Source organism: Gigantopelta aegis, chromosome 4, assembly GCF_016097555.1.
Source record: "Gigantopelta aegis isolate Gae_Host chromosome 4, Gae_host_genome, whole genome shotgun sequence".
NCBI lineage: Eukaryota > Metazoa > Mollusca > Gastropoda > Neomphalida > Peltospiridae > Gigantopelta > Gigantopelta aegis.
Window position 1 is genome coordinate 118,227,491 of NC_054702.1, and position 10,376 is coordinate 118,237,866.

General features: G+C 40.2%; 2 protein-coding genes across 8 annotated transcripts in view; one reads left to right on the forward strand and one right to left on the reverse strand.

Annotated features, from left to right (window-relative positions):
* The window catches only part of LOC121371905 (diacylglycerol kinase zeta-like), a 57,845-nt gene extending 47,882 nt beyond the window's left edge, over positions 1 to 9,963 (reverse strand). For 3 of the 5 annotated variants that reach the window (XM_041498146.1, XM_041498143.1, XM_041498141.1), the window contains exons 1-4: positions 9,816 to 9,962; positions 6,629 to 6,708; positions 3,963 to 4,053; positions 2,467 to 2,719 (exon numbers count right to left, since the gene is read on the reverse strand). In XM_041498146.1, the coding sequence (XP_041354080.1) occupies positions 2,467 to 2,719; positions 3,963 to 4,053; positions 6,629 to 6,708; positions 9,816 to 9,867 (476 nt within the window). In that variant the 5' untranslated portion in view covers positions 9,868 to 9,962. Of the gene's footprint in view, positions 1 to 2,466; positions 2,720 to 3,962; positions 4,054 to 6,628; positions 6,709 to 9,815 lie in introns of all 5 variants that reach the window. The other 2 variants (XM_041498145.1, XM_041498142.1) reach the window with 1 other exon arrangement.
* LOC121371904 (diacylglycerol kinase iota-like) overlaps positions 1 to 10,376 on the forward strand; it is a 314,790-nt gene that overhangs the window by 273,109 nt on the left and 31,305 nt on the right. The gene's annotated exons all lie outside the window — the stretch shown is intronic.

Here is a 10,376-nt window from a genome sequence, read left to right on the forward strand (position 1 = left end):
TGGTTTGAAATGATTTTAATAAGCTTATTATCAGATAAAATAACTACAGTAGAATCTCATTGGCTCGAACACTGTCTGTGCATCAAAATCTGTTCGACCCCTTGGGTAGTTCGAACCATGCATTTGGCCGTTATCGGGTGCTTCTGTAACACAAAAAGCAATCGGACAACTTTGCATATTTCCATAAAACTGGCTTGGGGAAGATGATCCGACTGACTCATGAGTATCGAAGTCGCCGTCAAATGTTGGATGATATATATATTTGTAACAATTATTTATCAGTGTTAATAAACAAATACGATTGACAAATTTATATAATAGAGAATATATAAAACTCCATTCACAGTCGTGTCATCATTAGAGCTGGAAACAAACTTGGCGTGACGGAAACAATTAGCTATTGTTTTGTGTGTCACCTGCATCAAATACATTGCATCCAGTACCGTTATTAGCACGTCTGTGTTTCTGTCTGCTGTATGGAGCTGCTTCATGATAGCAAGTTGTTTGTAGGGGCTTTTCAGGTTGTTTATCATGCCTTGGTCCATGGGCTGTGTTTGACTGGTTGTGTTAGGTGCCAAAAAGATCAGGTCAATAACTTTCAGACATTTCAGTTTAGGGTGGGCGGGACAATTATCCACAACCATGGCTATTTTTCTACCGTTAGGCTGCATCCAGGTCGATGAAAAATTCCTACATAAATATATATATATATATATATATATTTCTTCGCATAGACTTAGCTGTTCGAGCTAAATATATTTAATTTTACAGTTCGGACCAATAAATCGGTTCGAGAGAAAGCTTCTGTTCGACCCTAGGGGTATTTGACCAATCAGCACCAAAATAAAAGGGTTTAATAGAGAGAAAAATCGGGACTTTTGTTCTTGGTTCAAGAATACCGGTAGGTTCGACCATTGGGCGTTCGAGCCAATGGAATTCTACTGTACCTGGTTTGAAGTGATCATGGGTAAACAACCTATCCATTTAGTTTTGAAAAACAACACCCCCCCCCCCCCTCAAGAAAAAAAATCTGTTAAGTTAAATAAAAAATTATAATGATCAAATTATGCAACAAATATGTCATTTAGCTACATTAGTACACATTTCAAGCATAAGTTTTAAAATACTTGTATAAAACTTTATCATTTAACAAGTCATAAATTATTGTTTTCACCATAATTCTATTATTTTACATTAGTTATAAATTGTTGTTTTCACCTTTTTAAAATACAAACCGTTTTTAAAGTATAAATCCGGAGTATATAATTTGAACAGACACATTCACAATTTAATGATTTCAACAATGGAAACTATGAATAATAAAAACTGTTACTGTCTGACCTTCTGCAACATGAATATATATTCATCATTAGAAAGAAAAGTTTGATATTACAACGTGATCAAATATTCCTATAATATACACAGTGAAGATATGTGTTAGAATATATGATCTCTGTTAAGTGTATAGTTTGCATTAATTATAACCTCTAGGGGTAACATTAGCATAATTTATATACAAGCATTATAATATTCTTATTACACCTATATAAATCATTATGATTCATGTAGACATAGAACATGACTGCTGCATAAAACAAGTACACTTAAACACATACATCTACTGCTACAAATAACCATAGCAACCTAATGTATCATGCAGACTGATAGTAAAATAACATGAGCAACACAACTATAAACAATGTAATTAATAAAACCTACAATATGGGGACATACAAGGGGTCACAACTACAATCTTATAAAACCTATTATCTTTAATATGGGGACATAGAAGGGGTCACAACTACAATCTTATAAAACCTATTATCTTTAATATGGGGACATAGAAGGGGTCACAACTACAATCTTATAAAACCTATTATCTTTAATATGGGGACATAGAAGGGGTCACAACACACTGTGGCATTTGGAGGAATAAGTCAGTAATATTGACCAGCCCACACTGTGGCATTCAGTGGAGTAAGTCAGTAATATTGACCAGCCCACACTTTAATATGGGGACATAGAAGGGGACACAACACACTGTGGCATTTGTGGCATTCACTGTGGCATTCAGGGAGTAAGTCAGTAATATTGACCAGCATTTGGAGGAGTAAGTCAGTAATATTGACCAGCCCACACTGTGGCATTCAGTGGAGTAAGTCAGTAATATTGACCAGCCCACACTGTGGCATTCAGTGGAGTAAGTCAGTAATATTGACCAGCCCACACTGTGGCATTCGGAGGAATAAGTCAGTAATATTGACCAGCCCACACTGTGGCATTCGGAGGAATAAGTCAGTAATATTGACAGCCCACACTGTGGCATTCGGAGGAATAAGTCAGTAATATTGACCAGCCCACACTGTGGCATTTGGAGGATTAAGTAAACAATATCGACCAGCACACACTGTGGCATTCAGTGGATTATCATCTGCTAACAGTGATAAATATTAGCGTAGCACATACCTGCCCCGATTGGGTGATTTTGGAGGGGTCACTGGCAATGGGAATGTGAATATGAGCTCCCCATCTTCCGTTTTCTGGCAGTTGCCGACATCGGTTATTACAGGATGACTGTCCCCGTTGCTAGTGGTGACGATGGCAACGTTGGACGAGAGGTCAGGGTCAAGGATGTACAGGTCTTCGGATGATATGTCCGTTATGTAGTGCAGGTGCTCCTGAGCGCGGTCAATTCGGAAAAAACGCTCCGCTGTCGTAGCTGAAAAACATAATTTTATATTGTACAAGAAGAATATACACATGTCAATCCAGGGCCAGGGACTGGGTGCTAGAAGAGCAAAGACCCTTCAAACTGAGGTGCACTGAAAATTCACTATTTGATGAATCTATAGGATCAATTTATTAATTTTTCATCTTGATTGGTTAGGTGTTCCTTTATACAGGTTTTTACATTATGTTCTATATTCCTTATGTGCACATTTTCTCTAGAAAAATCTTACATATTTACCCTTGATTTTTGTGAGTACGGAATGTGTATGAGAGAGACCGAGGTGGGAGGAGATTAGAGAGAGGAGAGGAGAGGAGAGGAGAGGAGAGGAGAGGAGAGGAGAGGAGAGGAGAGGAGAGGAGAGGAGAGGAGAGGAGAGGAGAGGAGAGGAGAGGAGAGGAGAGGACAGGAGAGGAGAGGACAGGAGAGGAGAGGACAGGAGAGGACAGGAGAGGACAGGAGAGGAGAGGACAGGAGAGGACAGGAGAGGAGAGGAGAGGAGAGGAGAGGAGAGGAGAGGAGAGGAGAGGAGAGGAGAGGAGAGGAGAGGAGAGGACAGGAGAGGAGAGGACAGGAGAGGAGAGGAGAGGAGAGGAGAGGAGAGGAGAGGAGAGGAGAGGAGAGGAGAGGAGAGGAGAGGAGAGGAGAGGAGAGGAGAGGAGAGGACAGGACAGGAGAGGAGAGGAGAGGACAGGAGAGGAGGGGAGAGGAGAGGAGAGGACGGGAGAGGAGAGGAGAGGAGAGGACAGGAGAGGAGAGGAGAGGAGAGGACAGGAGAGGAGAGGAGAGGACAGGAGAGGACAGGAGAGGAGAGGAGAGGAGAGGAGAGGAGAGGACAGGAGAGGACAGGAGAGGAGAGGAGAGGAGAGGACAGGAGAGGACAGGAGAGGAGAGGAGAGGAGAGGACAGGAGAGGAGAGGAGAGGAGAGGAGAGGACAGGAGAGGAGAGGAGAGGAGAGGAGAGGAGAGGAGAGGAGAGGAGAGGAGAGGAGAGGAGAGGAGAGGAGAGGAGAGGAGAGGAGAGGAGAGGAGAGGAGAGGAGAGGAGAGGAGAGGAGAGGAGAGGAGAGGAGAGGAGAGGAGAGGAGAGGAGAGGAGAGGAGAGGAGAGGACAGGACAGGAGAGGAGAGGAGAGGAAGGGTGAAGAGAGAAGTGGAGAGGAGAGAAGAGGATAGGAGAGGAGAGGAGAAAGAGAGAATGCAGCAGTATCCAAGAGAAAACACCATGGTACTTACAGTCGAGAAAACACCATTTCTTCGACAGCAACAGGGAGGAAGAGTTGTCCAAGATTGTGTCTTCGTTGTTCTCATCTCCGTTATGGATATCCTGGTGTAAACACAACACACACCGTAACATTAGTAAAGGGGCAGTTTCATTATGTCATTAGTCACACTGACTTGTCGCATAAATTGGAAAGAATTTAGTCTTATATGTTCCATTTGTTTGTATAATTGTATGCAACAAGTCTGTGTGACTATTTGCTTTAGTCTTAAAACCATTACAAACAATTGCATTTATTGCTGTATGAGATATATAGCATACAATAGAAACATTTGAATTGTTTAATGAAACAACTAAAGTACTAATCAAAATTATACCCAAGGGATTTTTCAATCTTATATATTAGTTATGAAAATCCTTTATGTTGATTACACTTGACAGGTGAAATCACAAGTACTAAGCTAAGTAGAGAGGTGATCTCAGGTGTGTTCAATATCAAACTTGGTGTTATAGTCTGTTTCATATTACATATGTTTTGCAGTAAAATTGTAAATAAATCTCATATTTCTATTTATAACAGGTCATTTATTGTCATTTTAGGTACCGGTTGTTTGAATACCATAACAGGTCATGATAATACTGACACATTTTTATGGTTTTTATTCCAAGGATTTTCATAACTAGTATATAAGACTGGAAAATCACCTGGGTATAATTTTGATTAGTACTTTAGACCACATTGATTAATCACTGGCTGCTGATGGGTTATTTGGTGTGGGTTTTTTCAGTCTTCAGTCTGTAAAATAAAATAAGCTGTCTTTTCCAGTTCTCCTCTGTCATCATAGAGTTTGGTTTGAATTGTTGTTTCAATAGGCCACTCAGATTGTCTCAAACCTTGATAGGTTGGGCACTGCTGTAGGATGTGCTCTGAAGGTGATAATCATCACTCACTGAGCCAGGCCTATTGCCTGACCTGATCAGGGTTTTCTTTGTGGAGAATCTAACTCTGTTGTTTGGTTGAATTTGTTTTGCTCCTAGCTTGGCTAGCCTGTCTGCTTCCTCATTTTCTGGGATCCCACAGTCAGCTGGAATCCATTGCAGGGCCACTTGTCTTTCCTTTGTAAGTTCTTGGATGTCTACTATTAGATGAAGAATTTTGTCCCCTTCTAATGCTTGCAGGACTGAATGAGCATCTGACAGAAAGACGATTTGTTGACATTCATCTTTGGAGTCTTTAATCGTGGTAGTGGCCTGCATTAGGGCTTGGGCCTCTGCATTATATAGTTGGAACTATAGGTGCCGGTTGGGATGTCCCCTTTGGAGATGTTTCCTGAGGGGAACTTAACAAACACGCCTGCACCTCCATTGGTCACCACATTTGTTGATGAGCCATCCATGTATGCATGGATCCAGGATTCTTCTGGGTTCTGCTCATGGATCATGGCCATAGTCAAAGGGCGTTTGACCATGTCACCATGGCTGTGGAAGAACTGTTGGACTAAATGGAAGAGTCTCTGTTAGAGGGTTGGCTTCGTGCTCTCTGATAAATGTCTGACTTTGATGGATGAAACTGCTATGTTTGAGAAGGTTCTTTGTCAAACCCTCCATCCTCTGTTTCATTGGATGGTTGGGCAGGTACTTGAATTTCTCTGCCTGGACAATGATCTTGGCGTCTCTCCTCTTACTGAGTGGCTGTATTGCAACAGTGTTTGCCACGTTGTTACCAGGTGTAGACTTCATAGATCCTGTTATGATTCGCAAAGCTTGTCTAGAGTTTGCTGGTTTGTCTTTGCTGTTGTTGACCAGGCTGTTGAGCCGTACTTGAGATGAGGTCTTATGGTTCCTTCATATACTCTGTTGAGGACCCTCTCATTTGCTCCCCAGCTAGTCCCTGCTAGTTTCCGCATAATGGCTAGCTTGTGTCTAGATTTTGTTTCTGCTTTTTAGATGTGTGATTTCCAAGTTTGTTTCTTGTCAAAGGTGACACCAAGGTATGTTGCTTCTTCTTAACTCTTCAGTGGAGTATTGCCTATTAATAATTCCCGCTGTTTGCTTCAGTGATAGAGCACATCACCAAGTCATCAGCATAGAAAGCAGCTAGTATTCCTTTGTGGAGTTCTTGTATCAGATCGTTGATAAAGATCAGGAAGAGGGCGAGTGATAGGACTCCTCCCTGTGGGACAACATGTTGCAAAAGTACTTTTTTGCTCTCTTTTCTGTCAACTGTGACCCTTGCTCTTCAGCTGTGAAGGTGTGATTTGTTCCATGAGAGCATGTTTCCAGTTATTCCATATCTATGTAGTTTGACAATGAGGCCATCAGTCCAGAATTTGTCAGATTGCTTTTGTAGATCTGTCCAGGTAGCAAACACGTGTTTCTTCTTCTGAAAAGCATCTTCGATATCTTGAGAAAACCTATCAGAGAATGGGTCTGCTGAAGGAGTTCAATCCTTTGACCCAAACATCTTACACAAGCGCTCTACTGACAGCTAGATACCACGCCAACATGCAATACAAATATATCACTAAGATATTTCATATATATAAGCTGACAGCTTAAATTGTAATCTGCTGAACTATGTGCATATTTAATTATACATAAAATCACCCAGGAAAACTTTGTCTGTAGAAGACATGAACAAAATAGAGACACAGAATTGGACAGACACAAATTGACTCACCAGACTGAGTTTGCTGATCTTCTCCCGCACTTGTTCAAGGTCAGCGCTGTTGTCCACGACAATGATTCCAAGCGGGACAGCTAACAAGAAATACATGTTCCTAACACATCATTTCAATTACATGAACAGGCATCAAATAGTGTTATCATGAATTATCACTGGACTTAATTATAATTTATTATGTGAATTAATGAACACAAATAATACAACATGATAACTCAACTTAATGGACTTCATAATTGCTATTGAGTTAGCTGAATGATGTTCATGTTTTACTAATCTAAAATGTTCAAATAAACTTTACATAAATAAAATATTTGTCAATCACAAAGAAAGCTCCAATGTTTTTTTGTTTTTTAAACTGCCAATATAACCTTCAAAGGCTTCCATTTCTATGGTAGTCATTGTAAAGTATATCATATTAATCTGACATATCAATGACACAAAAAGAAAAACAGTTTGATGTTAAAGAAATACATGTACTATTAAATTTGTGCAAAGTAAACTATGACTCTAATGAAAAGGATGAAACAGTGTTTGAGTGTAATACATCTTTCCTCTTAAAGTGCAGTAAGTAAGCCTCGATTTATAGATATTAGATAAAGCTTTCAAAAAAGTGATTCATTCAGTCCAGCCACACAGAGAGTATCTATGGTAACCATGATTATTATCAACACATGTACTATGTAGTCTCACACAGATTGTTTTATATCCCCACAGTAGCTCTGTCATAACTCATATTATGAAACCTCTGATAAGTACTTGTATCAAACATGAAACATAACCCACAATTAGTGAGTATATCCTACAGAGGTGCCCAACCCAGGGGCCGTAGAATTGTTCACTGTTACTGTGCTCAAAATGCCGGGAATGCTCTATTTGAACACATGAAATTCAAACTGTTCTTGGGGGAGTATGCCACTCAAACTCTCAACAAGTTAGACCTTTACATATTCCTATTTTCATTCTCCTAGATCATCAACCTGACAGGGCCCCCACTCCCACTTTCAATCTCAACCTGACAGGGCCCCCACCCCCACTTTCAATCATCAACCTGACAGGGCCCCCACCCCCAGTTTCAATCATCAACCTGACAGGGCCCCCACTCCCACTTTCAATCATCAACCTGACAGGGCCCCCACCCCCACTTTCAATCATCAACCTGACAGGGCCCCCACCCCCACTTTCATTTTCAATCATCAAACTGACAGGGCCCCCACCCCCACTTTCAATCATCAACCTGACAGGCCCCCCCCCCACCCCACTTTCAATCATCAAACTGACAGGGCCCCCACCCCCACTTTCAATCATCAACCTGACAGGGCCCCCACCCCCCACTTTCAATTACACCTTGCAGACTGTGCTACCTATCTTAGACTGAGGCAATCTGAGTGGTCCATCAATATTGCCCTACACACCAAGCTCTATGGTGACAGAGGAGAAGTGGAAAAGACATTCATTTCACTACTGGTGTGGCTTGTGATAGACAAGACGAAGAACAGCGGAGTATCACAGATACTGATACAACCTAGCAAATATCACACAGTTAACTGTGGAATACTTAACTCTATATGACACAGTGAATTGTGTTATACTAAAGTGTATGTGACAATGAACTGTGTGATACTAAGTGTATGTGACACAGTGAACTGTGTGGTACTAAGTGTATGTGACTGTGTGATACTAGCTGTATGTGACACAGTGAACTGTGTGATACTAAGTGTATGTGCCAGTGAACTGTGTGATACTAAGTGTATGTGACACAGTGAACTGTGTGATACCAAGTGTATGTGACAGTGAACTGTGTGATACTAGGTGTATGTGACACAGTGAACTGTGTGATACTAAGTGTATGTGACAGTGAACTGTGTGATACTAAGTGTATGTGACACAGTGAACTGTGTGGTACTAAGTGTATGTGACAGTGAACTATGTGATATTAAGTGTATGTGACAGTGAACTGTGTGATCCCAAGTGTATGTGACAGGCTGTTGAGCAATATTAAAGTGTATCCAGTGAAGCAACAGATATATCAGCAGAAGTAAAGCGAAAACTAAAAGCTAGCTGTTTGTACTATAATGTAAGTAAAAGTCTAGTGCTATAGTATGACATTAGTGAAAACTATACATTAGTTTTAGTGTTATTAGTAAATATTAGTAAAAATATAGCACTATATTCATACTGTTCTACTAAGATATTACACCAGTATACTGGTATATGTATTAGTATATAAGTAGCAATGCAATACTATTTTAGTACTCTACAAAGCTGTCTAATAATATCTAGCGTGGTTTATTAAGTGACTATTCTGGTAGTCATGTACTAAGTATGACACTAGTCTAGCGTGGTTTATTAGGTGACTATTGTGGTAGTCATGTACTAAGTATGACACTAGTCTAGCATGGTTTATTAGGTGACTATTGTGGTAGACATATACTAAGTATGACACTAGTCTAGCATGTTATATTAGGTGACTATTGTGGTAGTCATGTACTAAGTATGACACTAGTCTACCATTGTATATTAGGTGACTATTCTGGTAGTCATGTACTAAGTATGACACTAGTCTAGCGTGGTTTATTAGGTGACTATTATGGTAGTCATGTACTAAGTATGACACTAGTCTACCATTGTATATTAGGTGACTATTCTGGTAGTCATGTACTAAGTATGACACTAGTCTAGCGTGGTTTATTAGGTGACTATTATGGTAGTCATGTACTAAGTATGACACTAGTCTAGTGTGGTGTATTGGGTGACTATTCTGGTAGTCATGTACTAAGTATGACACTAATTTAGCGTGGTTTATTAGGTGACTATTGTGCTAGTGGTGTACTAAGTATGACACTAGTCTAGCATGGTTTACTAGGTGACTATTGTGGTAGTCATGTACTAAGTATGACACTAGTCTAGCATAGTTTATTTGGTGACTATTCTGGTAGTCATGTATTAAGTATGACACTAGTCTAGCGTGGTTTACTAGGCAACTATTCTGGTAGTGGTGTACTAAATATGCCTCTAGTCTAGCGTGGTGCATTAGGCGACTATTGTGGTAGTTAGTGGTATACTAAGTATGACACTAGTCTAGCATCGTGTATTAGGCGACTGTTCTGGCACCGTGCTTGCAGGGACAAGCAGCGCCCATGCACAGCGTTGATTAGCCCAAGCGAGGAGGAGAGTCACTTACAGACTTCCCGCAGTTTGTCCTTATCGTAATGCAGAGCCTCGTAGTTGGCCATGCTAATCCGGCTAACTTGTATACGCAGCCGCTCAGGCACAGACACGTTACTGAAAAAAGCAAAATCAGGACTACATATGGGGATAATTCAGTCTGTAGTCTCACCGGCCAGCTGAAATAAAGAGAAATTATCATGGCTATTTCTATACCACACTATCATATAGTTGACCATCTCCTGTAGTGAGATCAATGTTTTACATCACTATTATATAGTTGACCATCTCCTGTAGTGAGATCAATTTTTCACATCACTATAATATAATTGACTATCTCCTTTAGTGACATCAATTTTTTACATCACTATAATATAATTGACTATCTCCTGTATTGAGATCAATGTTTTACATCACTATTCTCATATAAGATCAATGTTTTACATCACTATAATATAATTGACCATCTCCTGTAGTGAGATCAATTTTTTACATCACTATAATATAACTGACTATCTCCTGTAGCGAGATCAATGTTTTACATCACTGTAATATAGTTGACCATCTCCTGTAGTGA